Source organism: Acromyrmex echinatior, chromosome 1 (assembly GCF_024713525.1).
Source record: "Acromyrmex echinatior isolate Ae372 chromosome 1, ASM2471352v2, whole genome shotgun sequence".
Taxonomy (NCBI): domain Eukaryota; kingdom Metazoa; phylum Arthropoda; class Insecta; order Hymenoptera; family Formicidae; genus Acromyrmex; species Acromyrmex echinatior.
Genome location: NC_141852.1, coordinates 19,738,778 through 19,766,711, shown reverse-complemented (window position 1 = coordinate 19,766,711; position 27,934 = coordinate 19,738,778). Strand labels below are relative to the sequence as shown.

The window sequence follows — 27,934 nt, the reverse complement described above, 5'->3', positions numbered from 1 at the left end:
ATTATATTGTACTTAAATCATAATAATTTATAATATTGATTTTTTAGAATTTTTAGTAGTATTATGTATATAGGTTAAAATAATTGAAGATTCTTTAATATTATTACTATTAAAGTGCAAACCATTTAAAAAAATTATTCGTTATTTTTGGCTTCTTATCGACATTATTTATGAAAAAGCATAGTTGCTGTGATGTTGAATGAACGCGACAATTATTAAAATCTTATAATATTAATTGATCGAATGTAAATGTTCGCCTTTCGCGGAAATGCGATTGCTATTCGGTAAACGAAATTACGTGCTAATCATTAATCAATTTCGTTATCGCATTAGATTTATTAATATTTATTAGATTTATTAATATTGGATTATTTATGTAAATGGCTCAAAATGTTGTTTTACTCAGACGCATAAGTATAGTGTTTCAAAGACATATTTTTCTACTTCAAGCGCGAACCATAATTACATGTCAACCACAATCAACACATTGACAGCGCGTGCTCTACTGGAACTAATTTCCACTTTAGTCCATATGATATTACTTATTGCTTGATTGGACTCTTGTTGATTATGATATGCTGATTGCACCTTCGTCGTTGATTGCTCAAACCCTTCACTGAACATGTGGGCCACACTAAACGTAAGCCACGTGCTCATCCGTGCACGTGTTGCCTGTTTGCGAAAGCTTTAGACCGTAAAATGATTAAGCCCTGTTTTGTCAAATCGCAATTCAAGTTCTTGAAATTGCAAGTCATGAAATAGCTATTTAAAAATTTTTCTCATTCTATATTTTAATCCAATTTACTGCTACCGCTTTCACTTTCGTTTAAATTCCTATTAAATAATTTTTTAAATATGTGATATGATAATTGAAGAGAATGGATTTATTAATAATTTTTAATCGTTTAGATTTAAAATCCCTGAAAACGTTTTATGTGAACAATTGATATTGAGACTAAGATTTTCACAAATGTTATATACTTTTTTATTATCCTTAAATTGCGACGTTTGTTTTTTTTTCTAATAGAATATATATCTAAAAAAAGCAATTATCCGTAATTTTTACATAGATATGCAATTATCTCTAAATTTTATGCTCCGATTTTACTTTTATACATTGCGAAACATTTTTTATTCTTGAAAAGATCAGAGTCGCACACGGGAATAGTGTCGCTAAAACTGGCTAACATACAATGAAATTTACTGTGCGAATTCCTAACTACGTTTATAAAAATGTCTATAGAGAGAAAAAGCAGAGGTAGAGTTGTTGCCAGCGCTAGCTTAGTATTCCCTTTCGAAATGGCGAGTACACGTGACGTTAGGATAAAAAAAAACTGTCTACCGAATATTGCCAAAGCGCAGATTTTGCATTATTAAAGAAACATTGTTATTTTTTTTAGAATGTGCGATACTTTAAATATTGCAAGAAAAATATTTTAATAACCGGGAACTTTATAGCAATGTCTAATAAAGTGTATAGAACTTACTAGTTTTACTGTTATTTACAGTGATTTATGACTGTTAATCACGAATATACTGATAATCGCTCATGAACGTTACGATATCATTCCTTTAATGTCACACTCGTGTAAAGTTAACCTCCAACTTTTGAAAAAATTAATTTTCTAGTTCATTTGATTGCTTATCGTTTGCACATATATGCACATTTCGAATTTGCACACTTTTGGTAAAAAAGATTAAGAAACAGTTTTGAGAGAGGGAGCTAATTTTATACCAGCACCTTAATCACGAACAAATTAAATTTATCTAGTCTCAATCAATTAGTCTCAGTAAATTCGAATTGCTGTTATCATACTCAAAATGATATGAATCATTTTTATTTGCACATTCTGAAACAAGTCGATTTTCGATTGCACACCTTTAATTAAAAAGTTATTATTAATGTGTTTCGACTCAAATAGATAGATTCAAATCACAGTTATTATATTCAAAATAGCATGAATTGATAGATTTTTGTTTGCATTTTACAAAATTAATCGATTCTTCGTTTACACACTTTTAGATAAAAAGTTACTATTATATATTTAAACCTATCTGAATCGATTGTCCTTAAAACTTTAATGATTGTTGTGTTTTTAATTGAGAATGTGCAAACCAAAAATCAACTTGTTTTGGAATGTGCAAAATCTATCAACTAATTAAATCTAATTGCTCGTGGGGGGCTAGTGTAAAATTATTTCCCGAAAATCTTTTTTTTTAAATAACTTTTTATTCAGAAGTGTGTAAACGAAAATTCGAAATAAGCATGTATGTATAAATGGTAAGCGATCGAATGAATTGTAGAAAGTTAATTTTTTCAAAAGTTGAAGAGAGCTCAATTTTTAAATTTTATAGGAGTGAGTATCACGCACGAATAAAGACACATTGAAGAGAGCGACAAGCACTTGCGAGAAGCACAAGCTCGAACGGATGATCAAACTTGTCGATTGCAACGAAGACGAAATCAGCTTCCGATTCTGAGACAGTGAACACCCCATTGTTCCTTTGTTCAATAAAGAGACTATGCCAGAGATTAAATTCATTGAGAAGCCATCTTGCAATCGCAATGGTATTTCGTATTGCGGCAATAAAGCCCGGTGTCACGAAACCACCGAGAGAAGAGCCACAAGTTCTCGTTCTTCGACAAATTGCAGGCAATGTAGCGAGGTATGTTGTGTAACAAAGTTGCACAGCCGAGTTTTAGATCTTCGAAGATCTTTCCTGTTTCAGGTACCTGCCATGCTAAGCAAAATGTATTTACACGGAAAGAACGATTTTGCTGGAATATTTAAAGATTTAGATAGATACAGATCTGAAAATAATTTTGTTGAACCATCAAAGCAATTATGTACTTAAATATAATGAGCAATGCTGTAAAAGGTTTTGACGTTCTAGCAATTAGCTTAAGCATTCTGTATCTAGCTAAATTTTTTGATATTTCAGCAAAACTGTTTTTTTTTTCGTGCATATTTACAATTAGTCTAATTTTACGAACAATTTTATGAAAATGACTGAAACATGAAATTATATGAAAAATTAAAAGATCATAAAATTTAATACTTAAAATAATTTTTATCGAATTGCTGTATTCTTTCAGAAATTACAATGTTAACTTCCTTAAAATAAATTTAATGATACATTAAATATGGTTTTTTTGCTTAATGTGGCACAAGTACAGCAAAGCTGACTCAAGAGACATTTTCTTTGAAGACGTGATTCCGTTAAATTTTATTGCGTTTCGTTTTATTCCGCTTAACATAATGCATACATTATCATCTTCAGCAACGATCACATTGCGGTGCACAAGCAGACGAAGTAAAAGAAGTCTATAAATTTTCTTGATTTTTATTTTTGTGCGAGTCATGAACAATGTACGGTCAATTGCATTCCAGAGGCTCAAGGACTGCAACGCGAAGGTATAAAAAGAATATTTTTAATTTTTTGCCAATCTTGTGATCAAGTGAACAACGCGATTAAATCGACAATTATGTGACAAAGAATGTGAGGGCATAAATGTACTAGTCGACGAATGCATGCGAGATGCATATCATAGATTATTGAGTCTTTTTTTATATTGCATTCCAATTCGCTTGAAAAGTAAACTCTGCTTTTTATTATCGTGATCATTAATCTTAATAAATGATAAGATTAATGTTTCCCAGTTTTTTTTATAAAACAGCGTTTGTGTCATACAAATTAAAATATATTAACAATCAATCAACACATTAGGTGTATGTCATATGTCATATGTGTCATGAATTAATTAAAATCAGTTTTTTATACTTTGTGCATTAATTTAAATAGATCAAAGTTTTGCCATTAACGAACATGTAAATATATCCAAATTGTATTATATTATTTTAAAGACTATAAATTGATCTATTTATTTCACGATCTATAGCAGCAAATTTTTTTAAGAAATCTGTTTATAATATATAGCGCATTAACATAACTGTCATATGTAATAAGACTTCTTTAATATGTAACAAGGCGCAAGATTGACTTTAGCATTCAAATCCAAGCAGAAGCACTGGGAGCGTGCATAAATCGAGTAAAAGATCGGGTAAATCTCGTCACGACTCGATTGGATTTATTTCTTAAGATCGGCAGAGATGACAGGGAAAGATTATTCAAAAGCTGTATGTCGCGCAAAGCCGTACGGATAGCAAATGAGAAAAATAGTAACATCGTGGATCGTGATGACTTTTGCCGGCGGTCATCGCGACGAGTCACGAATCGCAGTACACGCACTCATACATTTATGCCGCGTTGCATCGGGATTGCGCATTGAAGAAGTTCAATTCAAGGACTGTCTGTGTTAAAGTTCACGATGGTCTCGAAGCGCCACGCGTCTTCGTGACTCATGAGTGCATGAAATGCATCGCACGTCGTGCATCCTGGATTCGAGGAGCATTAGAATCGACTAATGTGAACGTTGCTCATTGCGAATCTCGTCATTATTATCGTTCGAGCCAATTAGAGATACTTTAGAAATAAGAATAAGTGCATATTGCGGCTGGTAAGCCATAGATGCTGCAGCACTCTTTTAGTCTACCATATTTCTAATTCCTTATGCCTGTGATGAACAATCTTACGATTTGATTTATAAATTGGTTGACAAATTAGTTAGCAGCTTGAGGCAAATAATTAAGATAATTATTTTCAATATCCTGATGAGAAAAGAATCTTAAAAGTTGTTTATTTTGCGTTGCTAAAAATTTTAGTAATTTATTAAAATTACAATAAATTAGAAAGTCATTGATTAATGGCGGTATTTTTATGAAAAAATATTAATTGTTATTAACAAATATTCATATCTTCTTGATTACATGTTATATTTGCATTATATCGAGATTCATAATAGGTTCCATACAATTGCTTGGAAATAGAAATGCATATCCTCCCTCTCTTTTTCTTTCTCTATATATATTGTATATTTAAAAATATATTATTACATGGTGGTCAGCTTGCATTAGTAATTAGTAATTAATATGTTATTAGTAATTAATATATTATAAACAGAAATGTTAGAACTTAAATATTTAAAATATTACAAATCCGTGATTGTCAATTATAACAAAGTTAATTGACAGTATGACATCTGTATACATATAAACTCACATGACGAATATAAATGGAGAGTTTAGACTATATATGTTGGAGATAACGTGACTGTAGGATCAATAAAACATAGCTTGTAGATTACACAATCATCTAATCGCCCAATTTCACGATGCGTCAGTACTTGCACGCTTGTCGCGAGCAATGAGATAGTCCGTTTTGCAACGCGTTATAAATCCCCGAAGATACTTTATTGCATGCACACATACTAGTGCCGAGACGCGAAAGAGCGGTCCGCCTATCACTGTGTAATTGCCAGACACTATATGTAGCAATGTTGCCAGGATTTCCTAACTGTTGCCGGTTCGCTTCCCTAACGGTTCTGCTTTTTTAGTCCTGTTTCTCTTTTCCTATCTCTGTCTTGTTTTCTCTAAGTATGAATGATCAACGTTTCGTCGCGGAAAACGGATAGACGAATGCGATGCTTTCGAAAGCGATAAGTTGTATAGTTTTAAGTTAGATCAGTAGATTTTTCCTTAGATTGCAAATGCGAATAATATTAGTATCAGAATGCAGAAGACGGTAGTGCTCAGTAAAACAGATTGCTTAGAAGGGAGTTCGTAAAAAAGACTTTCGCCGAGCCAATTGCGAGATGAGAATACAAAGAGCTGAGATGATTTAAATTCTCCTCGTATAACCACAGTTTTTAGCCGGGATTGCCCATAGCCGCCACGAGATTTATAGCCGCGCGGTTTGCCGAGGCACAGTTCGACAGAGAAATGCGGTAACGGCGCAAACGAAAGATAATTTTTGCGTCATTAAGTTAGAACGCGAGAATCTCTCGAGATGTTCCACTTTTCAAGATAAAGGAATCCACCCTCTCTTGACGTTTTTATCATTATTCTCGTGTTTACGATCGATTAAAGACCGCCACGGTATAAACTTGTAAGAGAAAATTCATATTACATGCATAATATATTAAATTCAGATTATATGCTCGATGCAGGTCGCCGATATAAATAATCCGAAAGAAAAAAACGCTTAATAAACGCACTTAAGCTTCAATTTAAGTAATCATAACTGGCATGGCACCGTGAAACTCATATTTCCTTCGCTATATTTCCGCGATAGTACATCGAGTCTCGCGAAATGATCTGGTACAGCTGATTGGTGTTTTCCGTTTGAACACTGTTTTCGATTACAATGCTAGGTGTGCCAGATATGAATATGTAAATCGAGTAGGACTTCGAATTGACGCATTACAATCTCAAATGAAATCATGTTTGATTATATTTTTCACATCTTTTAATTGAATTATTTTATTGGGAATTGTAAATGCGCATATCGAATTAAATTGAGCAAAATGATAAGTTTCTCTTTTCATCGCGATACTATTCCATTGTGGCATATAAACGGATAATGTGAATGCCAGATCGATTTGCTTGATTGGCTTACGCTTCTTTTGCCTTCTTATTGTAGTTGTCTCAAAGGTCAAACGTTGCCTAGAAAATTCATCAATTTCCTCGGATAAATGCGAGGTTGAGCGACGAGTTATAGCATCGCAACCTTCTCCGAGGAGGTCATTAGACGCGTAACGAGGATTGGCGTGTTAGGAACAAAGCAAAAATAAAAATGGGAAATAATTTATACGATCTGATTCTTGAAGCGGAATGCTAATGGCTCTACGTGATAATGAGTCATAAATTGCATTGCAGCCGATGGTTTTAATTACCATATTGTCAATCGTAATGTCTTATAAATCAAGAAACATGCTAATCGTATCCTTGTACGAACAATAGTTAAACAATACCTTGTAACGTTAGTGTTAACGGCGTTAAGAGAAAGAATGATAAAATTCGCATATAATGCAAACTCTTTGCAGGAACGCAAGCAGCGTGGTCGTACGTAACGTACATCGAACATAACGTACATCGTAAATCAGAGTGACGGCAATTTTATCGTTTGAAAGTACGCTAATACGGATCACTTTTGCTGAAAAACTTTTATAAATTCTTCGGGGACCGTCATGATATCGCGCTGCTTACGGTGACCCACGTGCACGCTTGAATAGACTGTAAATGACAATGATAAATAAAAAATTAAGCAAACAGTAGAAGTCTTTCGAAACCGTTCTCTACGAGCGTCGTCGGTGTGTCGAGATAATGTAATAATGATAAACATATTATCGCGACTTGACTCGGCCGCGTGTGGCACATGGTGAAATAATTCTTGCGCCGCGCAAGATCAAGGGAATCTGGTTTCTCGAGTCGGGTGCAGTCTCGCGCGTTTATCTGGACTCGTTCGATCTGGATTTGCATGAAATAGACGGCGGCGAGTCTCGTCAGCCTCGTCTCGTGACGAGGAGCATGAGAGGAGAACGGCTGTCAGTCGTTACGCTCGCGCTCAGAACGCTGCCGTAGATCTTATCCCTCGATCACGAACGACCCATATAACCGGATTCTTAGATCCTAATCAACGAGCGGACGACCGTTTCGTTCGGCGGCCATCTATTATGCATGGGGAACAATTGCGTTTACACGTGGAGGCGTTGATGAGCGCGAAGGCGAATAATTTATTGTGAAACGCCAGAGCTGATTTAGACGAGACAGGCATTATTTCCAATAGAACGAGAGACTGAATTGTATTATTGTTTAATTATACAATAATGAGATATTATACTGCGGACGTGAGGAAGCAAATGCCGAGGATAGTTGTTTGAATTATATTAATTAGATATAATGAAATTTCTGTATACGGTGCTATTAATTTAATATCTTCTTATCGTGAGCAAAAGATGTAGATGCGCTTTCTAACTCGCAGAAAAATTGTTATACATTTCTCTTGAATCGATTGGAAAGTTGTGAAATAATATATACATTCATTGAAATCGTTAGAATAAAGATGTTGTTAAGAACGTGACTGGTCGTATTTATTTCAATTAGATGCTGTATTTTATGAGTAGTTTGTTCAGCGGTGCATATAGTTTCTTTATTTATTTGTCAATACTATTGCGCATTTATCAGTCTTCACTCTCCGTTTTTGTATTCCGGAGTAGAAAAATGAAACGATACTTTCTCTTCTTTATTTTCTCTACTGTTCTAATCTTTATCGATGTTATTCATAAAAAGTGGTCAGGCGATATAATATTTTTTGAATGCACTCCTTCTTAATTAAGAAATAAAAGACAATTTCGCACCAGGAAAGATATAATACTCGCCTTCATTCTTCGAAAAGAATGCAGCTCTTGTATCAAAAAAGTGGGTGACCCCAATTCCTGGCATTCGAATCTACTTGACTCATAGAATATATAGTGCCTTATTTCATATAGATATCTATCAACAAATTCTTTCTAATAATGAATTTATCCTACCAAAGATTTAGGAATATACAAACGAATGAGATATTTTGAAACAGGCTTGTTTTATTTACTATTTGTTTATTGTTTGTTTTTTACATAAATATATATATAAATTAAATTTTATAAATCTAAAAATTATTCAAGCCTATATGAGAGTATATACTATAAATATATACACATTTGTAAAATTTGATAGTCTTTTTTAACTCTTTGTGCATCGGCGAATCTATTAATTGGAGTCACTCTCTTTCATTTTATAAACTGCTCGTTTTATTTTTATGAAACTTGTTGTACGGGATGATGATATCTTATACTTTATTCGAACTGAGAGGTCAAAAATAAAACTTTAAAATTAAGTCTAATGTGATGGACGGAATTTCTCTCTTTTTCTTTCTCTCTAAAAAAAAAAAAAAAATTTGATTGTCACATAAAACTCAGTTTTAAGACATTTTTAAGTGTGAAGTGACAACAATTAGTATAGATATTCAAACTGACTTCCAAACTTTGATTATGAACTCTGTGATAGTAGATCTTTTTTTGCGATTAGAGATTACTTCTTTTGAAATTCGACAATTTCTAGCTACATTCAAACTCAGCGATTCTGAGAATCGCCCTAATCCTCGCACCTAACCTTTTTAAGTTTTATGATAATTAGATTATTTGTTGGAAATTTGAATTTTAAAATTATTATGCTAGTCGAATTCAAAAATCCCTTAGATAATAAGATCCTTTTTAAATTTTTTTGTTAGAAAGCTCTCGTGTGCGGCCTTAAAAGATTGAAATTGAAGATGCACATATTTATAAATATACGATTTATGAAATATGTGATAATGAAATATCTACTCATTTCTATTAGCTTATAAGACCACTTACTGACATAGTTGCCAATAAAATGTTTACTTTGTGCATTTACACACACACACACCCACACACACACACACACACACACACACACACACACACACACACACAGTGTATCTTTACATATGCATCGTTTACGAGCGTTGTCAAATGCGAGACTAGTATGTTTGGTACAATAAAATTGTTTGTCAATTGGTTAATACTTAAGTATCATTCATAAATACGGAGTTGGTCGAAGGATAACGTGATTTTGTGTAATGAAATGATAACTTCATATATATATATATATATATATATATATACATAGAATGGATTCCTGAATGTTTTTAATAAATCCGCGAATAGATTGTTGTTTTATAAAACGTTTTAATTATTTTATTGAGTGCAAGAATTTTGTTTTATTAAGATCATGTAACAATTAGTTACAAAAAATTAAATAAAAATAATTTCCAATAATTGATAATAATAATATTAGATTAATAATAGACGTATTAATAATAGACGAAAGTTTCATAATAGTTAATGTTACTTAATTGAAAGAAATCTAAAAGAAAAGGATAACGAGGCGGGAATAATAGGATATGTGGGCGAGAATTTTTTGCATACCTAAGAGGTTGCTCATTATCACATTCTGTTTGTTTGCCTATTAAAGCTAAGCATAACTGCATCTTTACGTTCAAGGATGACAGGAACATAGAAACTTGACACGCATTAATGTTGATCGTTTGACTCGGAGAGAGTCTCGGCGGGTCCCAACTCTATTCAATATCACTTAAATACAACATGTCGACAAACATTGTATTCATTACTGACACGAAATTTAAATATGATTCAGCGAGAAGATCAGCGTACATTATTATTATCATCTTTAATAATCACTTTTAATAATCCAGGTGCAGTACCGACATATCGCAGGAATTTTGAGCATGAATTTAATTAATTCAGATTTTATTCCGTTTTTAATGTAAAATTTATCTGCAAGTTTATTACCGCGAGTACAAGCTACTGAATGTTCTAGATTATTGATGGAAAGTGAATAACAATTATTTTAATTAATAGATAATTATGGGATGTTAATTTTAATTGGGTTAATTAACACGTCTTATCAGCTCGCGGTTACGAGTGGCATTGCAAAGAAAGTAACACAATTCTGTTTACGTAAGGTCGAAAACAGTTAGTTACCGCAACTGATATTTATGGCTTACGCCGGTGTGTAAGATTCAAAAGCGAAAGTTTTATAGATTTAAGATTTTGTTCAATACAAACGATATGTGTGCAGGAAGCTCATGTTTTACTTAGGCATGCAAAGACGAACAAGGAAATGCACGTAATCTCTCAATTTCACCCGGAGACAGCGCTTTTGCTTCTTTTTTGTGACGTATTGATATATCGCCCAAAATGGTGAACGTCAGTAAAACTAGTTGATCGGCATCCTATTGCGTGTGAATTGCACGTTTCTATTTATCTAAACATATATAGGCAAGCTGCAATTGCATTTTACATCGTAACGAGTCTGCATGCTGTATCATTATCTATGTATGTAGCATAAGGTTAAAAAACATGTTAAAAAATTTCTTTCTGGATTTTTATTCTTTACTTGATTTATTTTAAATTAAAAAATTGTCTGATCTTTACACGAATCACTGAGAATTTAATAATTGTAATTTCTGTATATCATTTTAAATGAATAATTGTTCTTGAATAAAAGTAATAAATAAAATGATAATAATAATTTTATATATAAATTTCTAAAATGTTTAAATATATAATGCGAGGATTAATTTTAATTTGATTTATTCTTATTATTTTTGTTATGGCCGCGTTAACATAAGTTCATTTAATTTCTTTTATAACCACATTGGAAAATTTAGAGTAGTGGACTTTTAAATATTGCATAAAAAATATTTTATATGTTTATTGATAACATAATTTATAATTAATAATTAGAAATATGTATTAGGTGTTGGAATTAATTCGTAGCGTTTTACAAGTGATGGGAAGTACTTTCATTAATGTATTTTTTAATGCTCATGTGAAATAAATAACATTCTTTCATTAAAAACACTACGAATTAATTCCAACACCTAATAGTATAACTTTATTATTTATTATTGTTTTTTATTACACAATTTAAGCAGGCATAATGAACAATAATACAACAATAATTAAGAATAAGAGCAGAAAAATATTTAAAAAATTTAAAGAATATGTTTTTTTGTTCGTGTAAGTACTGTGCCAGGTTAATCATTTATTAATGAAAATCATGCGGACAATTACGAACTACTTTCCAGCCTGTATGTGGTCAAGCAGTCTATACGCGTTCACTAGCGTAATTACTTATTAGGTGTAATGTAAGTCCGACCTAGAAAACCGCCATCGGGCAATATTGGTCGCGGTAGAACCTCAACGCACCATTGCCACATGCAAGCGATCGATATACATGTATATCGCTAAATAAAACGTGCAAGAATTTGCTACTGGCAAACGCATATTTCTCGAACATTTACTTAGTTCGCGTGGACACTCAAAGGACACGTAAGCATTAACATCATGCATTACGATTTATCGTAGAGCAGGTCATTCCTTGTTTAGGAAAAAGGCTTATTATCAGTGCTTTAATTTCGAAAGCCTCTGCAGCATCCAATTACGGTTGTTGGCAATGCAATTAAGCAACTGAGAAAGCAAAAATACGTCTCTTTTGAAAAAATTCTCTTTTTGCAGTTATTTTTTTTATCTCTCTCTTGGTGTTACGATATATGCGAGGAAATTTATTGCTAACGCGTTGAGATACAGGCATCATAACAAGATAAAGTACTGTTGGTTGTAACTAACTTGTGTATTAATTACAGGAAGAAGTTATGTATAAATAAATTATTATTGTGATAAAATGTAATAAAATACATCGATAAATTATATAAGAACAAAGTAATATTACTACGTTAATACGATAATAACTTGCAACTACGATAATAATTTATTTGTTTTTACCTACTGTTTTGATTAAAACATATGATCGAATAAACCAAATGTTTGCTCGATTAACGAAACGATTACGTGCAAGATGTTGCGTTGCTCTTAATGCAATATACATGTTATATAAGTACTATATTATAATAATGAATAACTGTGCTCTCACTGTAAAGTATATCTCATCGAGAGCTGCGAAAGCTACATCCCAAGTAACTCGACTTATCGTAGCGCGACGGTAACGCGCGGCTGGTGCACGTGACCACGTGCAGCGTATTGCACTGTTCGTCACGTGCATCGAACAGTGCACCGGCCGCCACGCTCTCCTGCACGTGAATTCTGCAGCTAAAAGCGAACGAGAATAAACGTACTTATTACGGAAAATTTCTATTACAGGTGCTGAAGTGTGCAGCGTAAAAAAAGTGTAATGATTCTCACTCGAGGAAGCTAATATTAATCTCATATACATTTAGGAAATCTTCTGTGCAATGCCGATTTCTGTAAACGTAAATAATATTTTTATTAACAATTAATGTTAAAATCAGATACTAAAAATTATTATTGTGCTCTCCAATTTTAATGTAAATCGAATAGCAAATTTTACAAAAATTTACTGCGAATGAATTTAATTGAAAGTTATAAATTTTAATTTATGACAAATAGATTAGTTGGGAGCAATGAATTTCATTAAAATATAAGCGTAGTTTTATAAGTCAGATTGTATTGCGAATTATACATTGCAGTGTAACAGGAAATAGTTTTGCAGTTCCCATGTGTACTCTAGATGTAAATGGAATAACAATTAGGCTTTCGAATCGATTTCACAAACGCATTGCGAGAGAAAGGAGAAGAAAGAGGGCTAGCTTGTAGAGCAATCAATAAAGGTGGACCAATCAATAATTGCCAAGAAAGAATTCTGATAAAATAAAAACCATATCAGCAAAGGAAAGAGGTGGAGTCGTTGTCTCCATTTTAAAATGCGCTATTAATCACTGTACAGTTGTTGCATTGACAGTTTAACAATGTTAATTGCTCGAATTAAGTTGAATCACGCGTTCCTTTGGAGGTCCTTTCTGTATCGACTTAATTAACATATTCCTATTATCGTAAATCTGTCAGTGGGCGTGCACGTTGATACTAATAATATTGATTACTATCGTAGAAAGTTGACGTTTAAATTCACGTATTTATCACTATTAAGTAAACGATAGTATTAGTCAGATGTTTTAAAAATCCCATGGGTATTGAATAATGATGAATCGTGGAAAATTGAATTAAGAAAATTGTATGTATTTCTCTGGATATTATTAAGAAAAATAGTAAATATAAGTGACTTATTAAAACCGTCGATCATGATCATTAGTTTTTGTATACTAAAGTGTCACTAAAGCTACAACTATTCTTTAGATCTAATTAATATTTTAAAATTTATTATATTTTTACATTAATTTGTCTTTTAGATAAATTTTTATGTCTGTTAATTAATAGGGACTAAAATATGTATTTAATTATCATTGATTAAATAATTCAATTATAATATAAATAAATTCGTTAAACCGTACTTAAAAATTTGATGTTGAAAAATACAAGAAAATATTATTTTTGTTTACACGTATGTAATGCTTACTAGTAATACAGCAGAGTCAATTTATGGTTTAAAAAGTTTAACAATTTTATTTTACTAATCGTATGATCTTGGTAATCAATCCTTTAATTATCAATACTAGGACAAAGTCATGCATCCGGAGAATGGAAGGTCAGATTACTAAAGCCAGTTCACTCGCTTTTGTTGTATATATACTCACGTTTCACTGATAATTTCTAAAGTTATTTTTGCAGCACGTGTTACAACTCTTATTTTAATAGTCTATTTTTTTAGGCTTTATAGTTCTTGAGGCTAAATAATGACGCATTACTTTTGTACGCAGTATTACTGTGCGACTTTAATATGTAATAAATATTAGAAATAATTTTATATGTAATAAATCCGCGGTTTTGCTGATGGCTCATTCAGTGCTTTCAGTAAGTAATGCCATAAATGCGAAAGAACGTTATAAAAATTATAATTCTTAATCGTGTCACAATACTTTATTTCTTTATACTTTGCGAACGGAGAAAGTGCTTAGATCGATAATATTAGCGGAAGTTGCAGTCATCGAGAAATTTAAATGAAACATTACGATATTTCAGAATGTATGAATATTGTGCTGGGATTAGTCATGCGCTAGTTAATTTTCTCTAGGCACCTTATGAGAGATGCCTATTATAAATTCAACTCGCGGCTCTCCTTATATTAGCACACTAGATACGAGAAAACGAATCAGTGTCAATGACAGGCATGTTGCCGTTCCATTTTTTGCCACGAGAATGTCATTATTCGATACACCGCAATCTCACCTGAATTTCTCACACTTTCTCCATCTCAACTAGTAGTTTATAAGTTCAACGACGTGCGATTCTTTACTTACTTGTTTTACAACTAGTTAATTGCTTATATAAGGTTAATTTAAAACGCAGTGTCAATGTCAAAGTGTTGGTATTATAGAATTTTATTCTTCCCAGAAGATTTACTTTCATTTGCACCTTTTTCCATCGTAATAGGTGTTATGTAAAAGAGATAAACTGTAAGAGATAAAAAGATTCAATATTCTTTAGATTTTTAATAGAAAATATTTTAAAATGAAAATAAACCTTTATATATTCATGCAACAAAATAATCTCAATTTATGCTCAAATACAGAGGGTGTACATCAAACTTAAATACAATTATTGAAAGACATGAAATAATTACATTTTGTAGGTTTATACAAATTATTGTTTATGTATTGACATTATTTTTTTTTCTTTTTATTTTCCTTGTTGACTTGACATATCTTACTTATTATATTAAATGTATTAGTCATATTTCGTCCGAGCTACGATCAACATGCGGTTTTTAACTTGATACTCTTTAGTGATAATAAATTTTAATTGATTTTTTTAATTCAATGTCGAGACGAATTCCTTCTAGGTCTTGGGAGTGAATCACTAGTTTTTTAATGTTAATTTGTAACTTGTTGGATAGAATGGTTTCGAAATATTTATAAAATAATTTAATGTTTCGAATAGATTACAATATCAAATCTGTTAATCTGATGGTGATTTTTTTCTTGGACATGAAAGGATTGATATTTTGAAATTGTATTGCTGAGGATGGTTCCAAAGTGAACTGAAACATACTATTTTCTAGAAGAAAGATTCTATTTTCTGAAATAAAAATTTATAATAATAAGATTAACTATCACGTATTAACTACCACGCTCACTCTCATTCGCCCTGATTTTTTTTTGAATTTTTTGTTGTTACTAAAAATAAGGATGCATTATGCAATTTTTTTTAGAATGTAGAATTTGAATATATAATTGCAAGTGACCTGTGAGTCACTTGTTATTATATGATATTGTTGCAAGTTGCATTTTTGCGGCACAAGGAACGATGTTGCGCGATTTCTGAGAATCGAAAGCTTCGCGTTTGCGATATGAACGGGTTTTGTTGTGACCTTGCCAGGGACCAGCGGTGAACAGACGGAGTTGGCCGAGAAGACGTCGCACGGACGTTAATTGACAGAATGAACGGTCGCGTGATTCGAGGCGAGCGGCTAACGCATGCACGTGACTCGGTCGGACTTTTCCCTCGATGGTATTAATCCGTATGAGGAAAGGAGTACAAGCGTAGCTCTCTTTCTTCGTCTTTCTCATGTTCACACTGATCGACAATAACTGGCACGTGCAAAAGCACGTGTAATCACGTGCAGCACGTGATATTGGCTCCTGCGTACGGACATATAGGAATTGTTATTATCGTTCATGCCCTAGTAGTGTCTATGCAACGGCATTGGTTCTATAGTACGCGTGTAGGTGTGAATGCTACAATTATTAGATGATTGCGAGATCGCGTTTGCAACATAGCTACTAGAAAAGGGATTAATCTTATTATAAAAGTAATTTGCAAAAATGTACGCATATAAATCGAATCTTTCATATCTTCTATATACACTCTTTAATTCTTTCAAAGATTTTTTATTTAATTTAAAATTGGATTTTTTTATAGAAAAATATTAAAAACTTCTAAGTTACTTTTAAGTTGCGAATCTAAAATATTAAACAAATTTTAATTGAATTAAATATTTCATATAAATAGTTACACACAATTTTGTTTATAATTTAACATTATGTGTGAACTATGTTTTATCGAAATTTTAAAGTGGAAATTAAGTAAAATGATTAATTAAATGTTATGAAGTTATAAAAAAATCGACATTATATTTATGTAATAAATGTAAACAGAATGATGCATGTGGAATTAGAAACAATCTGTTCAAAAAATGAATATTAAATCAAATACATGCGCGATGTAATCAATTTTATAAATGAATATTTATCAAGCTTATTAAATTTGACATTCTTTTGTCATATATCTTAATATTCATTATAAATGCAGAACGTAATTTGACCTTTGAATTATTGTTTGACATTTGAGAGATTAATACTCCTTTTCATTACTTAATTATTTAATAATTGAATTATCTGAATCATTGAATACATATTTTCTACAAAAAGTTGAGAAATACACTTTTAGATTAAATTTTTTCTTTCAGAAAAATGCTTAAATGGATTATAAAACGATATTTTCTGATCACAAATACAAATCCCGTTTTGTCTACTGACCCTGCTTCTATATCTGTGTTTCTAACAAAAATGCAGCAAAATTGTAGTCCTTGCAGCTGTGGTATTCACACGCAGCTATGACGATGAGTATGTAGCTAATGCGTAGGAGGCGAATCTCGTGAGCGTAGTAGTTCGTGACGAGTCAGACTCACGTGCTTACACAGACAGCCATTTACAGCCTTTTCGCGGCTTCCCATACATTCAAAGTGACAGGTGTTGTAATAACCATTTTACCAATGTTTATTCGACAAATGTCAGAGCCCTGGATACGAAGCAATAAGAGAATGATGTTGAAAAGCTTGCTTGTGGGATAGTGGCAGAAGCGAGAAATCTGCATTGCAGCAGTTTTGAGCGCTGTCACGTCTTAGAGAGACAGCATACTCTCTGAGGTTATCAAGATTAGCATCTGTAGAAGGAAGTGTTCCACTTTCGTGAATGAAGGATAGAGGGTGGAGACATAATTATGCGGAATAAAGCCAGATGTAATAACTATGATAGAAATGGAAAGAAAGATAGTGCGCAGTAGTGGGAACTAAGATCACTATTCGCGAAGAATTATGATGAAACCGCGGAATTTTCTCATCTTCACAATTATAGCATAAGCTGCACGAAAGAAAATATTTCATAATTGTTGCAGAATCTCAGTAGTCAGAATTTCATATTTTTTTTAAATTATAATAGTTTATATAAAAAAGTTATAGCTGTAATTGTTTTTAAAATTAATGTTAATTGTTTAAACTTTTAAATATTTTAAGTTTTAATACATTTTTTTGCCTATAAAAGATAACTTAAAAAATTTTTTGCACAAGTTGCATTATTTTTATTAATATTCAAATTTCTCACAGACTTTAGAGTGTATATATAAACAACCGATACATTAAATACAAAAAAGAAAATAATATGAATAGACAAGTTATTCTCTATTGTTAAAAATGTTTAAATTTAGATTGAATACAATTATACAATGACATATTTGTAAAAAAACAAATAATAAATAAAAATAAACAATCTATACAGGGCCACTAAGAGTCATAAGCTGATAACCGTGCCAACGATTAAATTCTATACCATTAATCGATTGTGTGTATTCTTTATTTTGACTTTATTTTGGCAAAATAAAGAAGATTACACACAATTGATTATATTATCTCGATAACAAATGATTTAAAATTATTGTAGCTTGCCTTTTAATCGTTAATATAGCTTGTAATATGACTGGCGAAATAGAGAGAGCATAACTTTCTTTTCTCTGACTTATATTTTTTTATTATTATTTACATAAATGTACTAATAAATTATATATTGACAACTATTAGGTGTTGGAATTAATTCGTAGCGTTTTACAAGTGATGGGAAGTACTTTCATTAATGTATTTTTTAATGCTCATGTGAAATAAATAACATTCTTTCATTAAAAAACGCTACGAATTAATTCCAACACCTAATAGTATTAATTGATAATAAATTAATGCTTGGAATTCTTATTAATTTTTCATAAAACGTATATGAATAGTCCAGAATTCTCTTATATAGTATATCTCTCAAATTATTGTACATCTTAAATTGTTATTACGATTATTTCAAATTTTTTTACACATACAATATATTATAAAATATATACAATGTATTTCACAATATATACATGTATATGTACTATATAATATGTATTATATACACTATATATAATTTTTTAATTGATACGTACAATAATGTTCTATTTGGAATAATTAGAAAAATAATTAAGTATATAAAGCCTACATAAACCAGCAGAAAATGACAAATCACGCACACATAACATGTACCATAACATTAAAAATATCACACACCTGGCATTAATCTTTCCTGTGAGGGATGTCCTAAAATCTGGGTATCGGCGAATAGTAGGATCGCCAAAATTCCAACGAGATGCATCCTCATGATCACTCCCAGTCTAAGCTATCCTAATCACAATCAATAAAGATAATAGGAAATTTCGCGAACACGTGGACGGCGAACTGCGAACTGCACGACGCGGTCAATTTTCAAAATTGTTCTATTTCAATGTTCGAACTTACGCGAGAGATTCTCAAATGTTAATCTAAGTCTGCCGTACGGTTTGTCGGCAGAACTCCTATCGCTGTCGGACGGTGCGGTAGTCTGGAGGGCCGCCTAGCGCTTTCACTGACTTTATACGTGCGCACGAAAGCACCTCTTCTGAAAGAGGGGATTCTACACGGTTCTCATACACGTCGTTGGACGTACCATGAGACATCACGAAGAATCGTTAAATTTCGTGACATTTACATTTACCAACTTTTAATTTCAAAATAATAAAGAACATTATTTCTAATTGCTCCGGAACAAAAATATGTGAAACAATCCTACAGATTGTAAATGCAATAGAATATAGGACATAATCAAAAACTGAACTTATTGACAAATCTTTATTATTTTTTGTAATTAAAAGTTTTAGTTTCTTTCGATATATTTAGTAAAAAAAAATTGTATTGAATTGTAGTGTGATTATTAAGGATTTTTGTTGTAATTGAATAATGTAGATGTCAACAATTCAATTAGCAGACAATGCTTTTAAAACATTAAAAAAAAATTTATTTAATGTATGCGTGTAAAAATAATTAAATAAATATTTAAAAATCTTTTTGAAACGTTGTGTAATGATTGGGAATAGGATAAAATATGTTGCATTTTGATTTCTAAAACGATATGATAAAATAAGGAAAATTTATTTTCAACATAGAAAGATATATAGATAGTTAGATAATTTGATAATAACTTTATATCTTTAAGTAATAATTTTAGTTTACGTTTTAGTTTTTGATCGCTAATTTAATAGTAAATCTTGCGCTATACGTGCTTTTCTCTTTAATCAGCATAGTAAGATCGATTTATTGCAAATTACTCAATAAGTTATTAGATTTAGGAATAAGTCTGATATATCGTATACTTTTGTACGCATATATTATCAACAATTTGATTATCGATATAAGTTGAAAAAAAGTTCGATGAAAGTCGTTTTACAACTAATAAGCAATCTTCAACTTTATCGTTTTTAAATATTGATTTGGACAGAGAGGATCTTATATAACTGTTTCCGATTAGTAAATTGAAATAATTGGCGAAACAGAAAGCAAATACGCGAAAATATAATTACGAGCGCAGAATTACAGGTATAGTGTTCCACACTATCGATTACATGGTCGATGAGTCGTCAATCGTATAGTTAGCCACAATGTTGGTGTCATTACCAAAGCAACCACTCATTATCGAATGCTATTCTATGATTAATCGCCAATATAACCGGGAAATGAGCGATGAAAGATAGACTAAAATTTTTACGAATTCTTTTATTTACCGTTTGAATCGTCATTATTACTCTCACTGAAACGATATATACATACATTCGCGTGAGAAAATATAACTCACGAAACATGTTTTTATTTAACACATGCTATTTTCAGATCTTTCTAAATGTGTCACGGAAATCTTACGTAATGCAACAAATAACAAATGATGACAAATTATATACTATATAAAAAGATAAATTTACTTACTTTTAATTGACAAAAACAGTTGAATGTGCTATAAATGTATAATGAAGTAATAAATGTACCTAATGTCTATCGTTTTTCATTATGATGAATGTCTGTGCATGTCAATATTCAAGATTTTCTCACGTTTTGAAAAGATTATAAAGAATATCCGGTCTTGTTAAATAGATTTTTTTAAAAGAATATTCTCGCTTTATAGTGTTAGGTCGTGAAACAAACCTGCAGTTTGATTCATTGTCTATTACACCTTGCCGGTCAGTCGCTGTCCTAGATGAATCATTATTGCACCCGGGATCATTATCCTTGGCCGTTGGAAATAATTCGTTCGCATGTTTCGAAAGCTTCGACAATCCTCCCGAGTTATACGTTTTATATTGCTTAATGCATATCTCCGAAGGCGCCAATCTAATTCATAAGCTTGAAGTACTCGGGTCGCTTTCATGATCGTGCATCAATGTCGTAAAGTAGATATGCACTAGTAAATGGCTCTAATGGCGGTATTGTTTTAGGTTAATAATTTATAATTAAATGTTTTATTTTGTTGAAAAGTTATTAATTTTTTTATTACATACTTATACCTTTGATATCCGTTAATCAATAGATTGAAATTTACATTTTTAAGAAAAGAAGGATTAAAACTAAATTACGTATTTTGAGAAATGCATAAAGTAATCTACGGCATGAAATTTCGTGCAAAAATGTAGGAGGAAGAGGATACCGAGAAACTGCCTATCATTCGAATGAACTGATTTCTGTATTTCCGCGATTTAGCAAGCCTCATTATTTTGAAGTCGGAAAGATTTTGTTTTGAGTATCATTAATCATTCTCGACTGCGAGAAGAAGAGAGATCTTCGAATATTTTTCGTTAAGCTACGAGAGGTTACGAACATGTTATTCATCACTAGGTATTCACATATCTTAATCTGTATCCTCATTAAGATCCCTTAGAGACGCTGAAAATGGAACAGATCGCATTAGATTCTATTACTATTTTAAAAATTGATAGAAAGAATCCATAAATTTGTTTCGGAATTAGTTATGCTCTCGTAGTGATTGCTTAGAAAATCGCTTCGTAACTACTAATTACCTTTTGAAAACGGAATTCTACGAGTAATCCAATATTCGCGTCATGATAAGTAAGATGGTAATCAGTAGAAACGTGAAAGTAGTCATACTAAATCGTACATATTAAGTCGATACTTGGATTATATCAGTAATGTTCTGTGTGTATTTACCAGCGACATGGTGATAGTTGCTGTTGCAACTTCAGTCATGCGTATTGAGTCAAATCAGATTGATCGATCTTGGATTGACGCAAATTCCAAGTTACGCTAAATCCAATTATGCTTGATTAACGCAATGATCCCATATCTAAACTGTTATTATTGGATTTAGTAATCTGTTACTATCAAAATAACAAAGGGTTATATATCTTACGAATCATCTCCGGACTGACAGGTTCACGGTTCTTATAGCAGCATGAAGGCACTTAATTCGCCTTTCTGACGAACTCATAAACGATCTATTGCTCCCTGCACTGCTTTGCCATCGCAAGAATGTTTCTTATACGGATGAAAAGTAAATGAAGCTATTTCATAATATGTACATGCTCGATTTCAAGCATGTTCCTATATTTTTACATGAAATACGAATAGTTATAGTCATTAGATTACTGTGATTGAGTTTGCAATAAACTCGTAAGTACATTTCCTTATGATCTGTTTCAGCTATCATTAATTTAAATTTTATTGAAAAAAAGATTGACATAAATAAAGATTGGCACAAAAGTTATTTAAAGAATCTTTTATTACGTTGACGAGTAAAATTTATAGTAATGTAAAATATAAAAATTTTGCGCTATATTAGTACGTAACTGAAATTATGTTTTATATAAATATCGATTCTAATAAAAAATTAAGAAAAATTATATATTATTCAGGATATTTATTTGCAGCACAACAGACGTTTACTTAAACTGAAAATATGTCGAAATATTATGTGATTCATTGTCAGAAATATCAAAGATATATAATTATATGTTAATTAACTTTCAAGACAAAAAATGGATAGAAAACCGATAACAATCGCAATGTTAATTAGTAATTCTGATTTTGGATGATGATTTAATTTAAAAGGTATTTCGCAGTAGCCTCCTTTCTCTCGAGCCGATAATGTCTCGGTCTAAGACTATGAGTTTGTGCTGATACCTAACACATTAATCTCGGGTGGTGCAAACATCCTTAATAATTAGCTACGCTAAGGGAAGTGTCGACACATTCATGTATTGCTCTGCGTCTCTCCCGCTTTAACATTTTTTCTTTTAATTACATTCTCACATTGCGATATTTTTATAATAACCTGACTATCAAAGTACTTGACCCTGATCTTAATTAGTACAATAATCATGGCAATAAAATTAAAGGGATTAGAGATTTTTTTTTATTTGAAACGCATGCTGTGATTCTTATTTCAGAAAGTTTACGAGTATACTCGAGATACGTCACTTTGGACAGTCGTTTATTCAAACGAATAAGCATTCCTTTTTTTGAACATTCATCGATCATTAATCAGTATAAATGTATAAAAATTTTCATCAGCTTGTAATGACTTCTACGGTTCAAATATTGGTGCAATTTAGGTTGGTGCAATATCGACACAGCTATGTGGCACTCCGCTTTCTGGTAGCTCATTTAAATCTTCAGTGGCGATTCAACTTGAATTGTGCAACAAATCCCATAAGGAATAAGTCGTTAATACAATTAATGTGTATCTGTCATTGGCTAATAGACAAATCTTGAATGTCTGAGGAAATTCATATGTAATTATCATTTTTCAAAATTGTGTGAGCCTATAAAAATTTCTTTACTCTGAAAGACTAACAATTTTTAATTTTTAAATATATATTAAATGCTAAATTAATTTAGAATATGTTATTAGATATTACAACTTAATATATCTTTTGAATTTTAAGTTTAATCTTTTTTTGACATGATCAATGTTTTTAAAACGTAGTTAAATAACAGATATTATAATACAATACATTTATATTTGTTTCTTCAATATTAATTTTAAGCTGTTTTTAAATGATTATATTTACAATTTAAAAAAGAAAGACTTTACATTGGATATATCATTACATTTGGAGCAGCAACAATAGTAGTATATATGAAAAAGCTTAACTATTCGTTATGTTACCATAAGAGAATAAAATTGTAATTAAAATTGGAGTGATGAGTTGATTTCATTAACTCACTAATATTATAATAATTCATAATATTTTATTAATGTATTTTCACTATAAATGATCAATTAAAATTCTTATTTGAAATGAAGAGCAATTGGTTGCAATTATTAATCTTTCATAAAATATTTACAAGTATTATTTGGAAATGATATAATTTGTGATATGAGATACATAACAGTCTACATATTTATGGAATTTATAACTTTTTTAATGAATAATGTAGACAGTGATGTTAAATGTAGCGTGAGTCAAGCACTATATCGATCGTTGACCTGGAAGAATTTTGTAATCTTCCCAAGCTAAATTTATCCAACAATTCATTAAATATTCAAGAGGCCTTGCAGCACGACAATATTACATCCTTATGTGTCTAATCCGACGTTTTCTATTAATATTCCTTTCAGACGTTTCTACTAATATTCTTTTTAAACATACGCTAATCTTTATAAATATTTCACGTGGGTACGGTCAACAATTATAATACTTCATAACAGAAAAATATTGCGCATACATTTCGAATTGACAATCGACGAATTGATTAATCGAGTTGTTTCACAATATTGCTTAGGTTGCGACTCGATATCAACACAAATTGACTGCTGATTTATATAATTGCCGAATTAATAAATATTTATCAAAAAATTTTTAAGCCATCTTAGATAATTTTTATGATGTGTCAAGTCAAGACATAAAGTTTTCAAAATGATTAGAAAGCTATCGACTCCTAAATCACCTGGATTTATTTGACAATTAAAACATTCTTGTTAAAAAAATAAATTACACCGCGATACTACAAGAACATATTGCTAATGAGCGGAACGATACATTGTATATGTAAGTCATACATTATACATCGCTCAATCGCGTCGATGCAAAAATTTGTATTTCAGAGTATGCTACGTAATCGAATAAAACGACGCTAACTGAAAGCTACAGATATTCGCGTAATATTTTGATGCGACTGATAAAAGGAATATCATTTTTTGCAAGTTTTTCAGATATTATCCAATAAAAATGCAAGTACGTCATATATAATCGATAAATAATGTCGCGCGATAATGTAAATCTTGAAGTGTGTGTTCAATCGATGTTTATTATAGAGACGTAGATTTTTAAGTCCTCTTCGCAGAATACCTTTCCTTCGTTCGTGTTCGTGTACATGTCGGAACTCGGTTAATTAGCTAATCAATTATCAAGATGTTTCAGAAGACGCTGTGCTATATCGCACTTGTAGCGAGACATGCCATCGAACCAGGCTTCGCATTATTAATTATCTTAACGAGAAACTGGCACGATTTCGCGTTTACTGCGGCTCGTTTACCATTTACTGCCATCAGAGAAAGAACTGGTGATACACGTAGGCAGATCCGTGTAAGGCGGTTGATGAAACTGCGAAACATTCTAAATCGCGCACATCTCATACGAGCATGCATCTTATAATGCATGTTAAGTCGTTCTTATATACTTTACGGTTAATGTGATATACTTTTTAAAATTGAAAATTATGTAAGTGATACGTGTTAAATGAATTCTTATTTAACACGTATCACTTACATAATTTTAAAAAGTTGAAAATATAGGCTATAAAATATATGTTAATTTGTGAATAAATAGCATTTAATATAACCAAATTTGACAATTGTGATATATTGGATTGTAAAATGAATATTTCTAACTGTAACTCCTCTTTAAAGAAAGAGGAGAAGAGAGAAAACGCATCTTTGTAATAAAATAAATAATTTTGTATATAAAATTTAATTAAGAGTAAATATTTGCCCTTAAATAAGATTTTTTAGATAACTTATACCGTTCAATGACTGAATGCCTTTAAATACTAGGTTATTTACCGCTTCTTAACCCGTAGTTAGTAATTTTGCATTCGGACAGGTTTATTAAAGCAACATGGCATGAAGTCACGATCGAGTGTAATTACTGCTTTCATAGCGACTACAATGAGCCGTTACATGATAATAGATGCTGAACATCTTTGAAGCATCTTACCTCCAAAGTTTTGTTATAATTGAGAGAATTTTAACAAAAAATTTTAGAGTTTCTCATGTAGCTTCTTATTTTTATGTGATATTTAAATGGGAAATAATATTGATCACATATGTACACACATATTTTCATGTTATTAATTAGAACAGACACGTTAGTTATATTTGAATATAATCTCAATTTATTAATCTCGCATTTCCTACAAAGATACATAAAACTTGTTCTTTTGCATTTCATAATTATCTACAAACGCTATATGAATACTTAATATAATGAGTAGTCAACTATTAATCTTACAAGAAATGTTACTTGTGTGTAAAATGTCGGTAGCACCTGACAGATATCTATCAAAAAGTTAAAAAATATTATAATGGCATATTAGATAAAAATCTCTAAACCCTATCTATTTATAATTATAAAAATCTAATCCTATCTATTTATAACCAATTCATTTATTGTCTTTTAAATATATACAAATTTCTTGGAGTATTTAACTTCAATACGTTGAATAATTCTTTTTTTATGCAAACATAGTTCATATTATTTAAATATGTGACATATACACATATTTAGACATGTGATATATACATACAATTAAGATTGAAATTTCATTTCTATAGAATTCTATACCATTGAACACTTTAAGAATATCATTGATTAGGTATACATAGTTGTATCATGTAAAATGTAATGAACCCATTCTGTTACCCTATATGGTGATCAAAGCAGAGATTCGCAGATTATTAAAGATCTGCCATTCATACGTAAGAGATTCATTTATCCTTAATCTATACAATAGATCTCATCTGGCAACTAATATCGAGATTATTGTTAGAAAATTTAAAGATAACTATCTTATTAATTAAGTTGAAATGAGGTTCTTCACGATAATCGCGTAATTTCAAAAATCGTGCATCTATCGATGTGTTCACAAATGGACGAATGGAAAATTTAATTATCGCGAGCTAAACACAAGTCTGTAAACATCGCGATCCAAACTCTCTCTCTCTCTCTCTCTCTCTCTCTCTCTCTCTCTCTCTCTCTCTCTTTCTCTTTCTCTTTCATTCTATGTACACCTCGCTAGAACTACGATAAAAAAGGAAAATCTTATGAGACTTGGTCGCGGTATGTGATTGTAAGCTAGGCGCAACTTCCATAGCTGTCTGCTCGGATTGATCTGTGATCGATATACCACCAAGATATTTCTGCTGTACTCAAAGATAGACATTCCGAGTGCTCAATCTACCGTGATCGATCATTACTTCGCCTATTAATCCTCCCTAAGATGCAGATCTTGATTTTGTTTCTCCCGAAGGGAAGTAACGATCGGCCGTGCTAAACTAATGAATTTTGATACGCTGACTTGCCGTATTCGAATAGCGACCGGAGTGTCTATATGAATAACGCATTACCATAATATTTATCTCATCGCTTACGAGTTATTAATGATCGTGAAAGTTATTACTATGGCTATTATGTGATTGTACATTTCACGAGAGGCCTTGGTTATTTTAATAATTATCACCCACATCTATATATAGTTTTTTACATTTTTTTACTTTCGAATCTTATAGATGATTTTAGTAATTTTACTCCCATTTAGGAAATGCTTCTCCAGAAGTACTTTGATATTTTTTATGTTATTACATGTCATAAAAATATAATAATATTTATAAGTGAATATTATAACATATCTATAAAAAAGTTAAATTTATGAACAATTTATGAAGAATTAAATTTAAAAAATATTTATAATAGAGAAAATGCGATGTAACATGTGATTTTATGTAAAAATTTTTGAAATTTTTATGTTTTTTATGCACTGTACATTTACTGTGTACATTCTGTTTTTGTCTAATTTGAATAAACATACATTTTATTCTGATTCTTTTTATAATTACATGTCCTTCGTCGTTGTAACTCGTATTCATGATTCATATGAACAAATGTCATTGTCATTTTCAGAATTGTCATAATGGAGCTGGAAATAATGGGGATATGACCTTAAAACGCGGAAGTTTCTTATAAAATGTGTTCTACGATGCGTAACTTTCTAGCTTTTACAGTCCGTGAAATAAAAGAATTTTATATTTATATTTCTTTTTTTTTAAATATTTAAATACAATACTTTTGGAAATTTGGAATTTTAATTATACATATAAAAAATTTATAACTTACAAAGAAAGTTAA

The 27,934-nt window shown here is 31.1% G+C and overlaps 2 protein-coding genes across 7 annotated transcripts in view; one reads left to right on the top strand and one right to left on the bottom strand.

Annotated features, from left to right (window-relative positions):
- The window catches only part of LOC105154879 (uncharacterized), a 65,782-nt gene extending 43,244 nt beyond the window's left edge, over nt 1-22,538 (bottom strand). The window contains exons 1-2 of the mRNA XM_011070661.2: nt 19,008-22,538; nt 18,780-18,893 (exon numbers count right to left, since the gene is read on the bottom strand). Of these exons, the coding sequence (XP_011068963.2) occupies nt 18,780-18,870 (91 nt within the window). The 5' untranslated portion in view covers nt 18,871-18,893; nt 19,008-22,538. The remainder of the gene's footprint in view (nt 1-18,779; nt 18,894-19,007) is intronic.
- Nucleotides 1-27,934, top strand: part of LOC105154884 (uncharacterized) — a 346,927-nt gene that overhangs the window by 35,042 nt on the left and 283,951 nt on the right. The gene's annotated exons all lie outside the window — the stretch shown is intronic.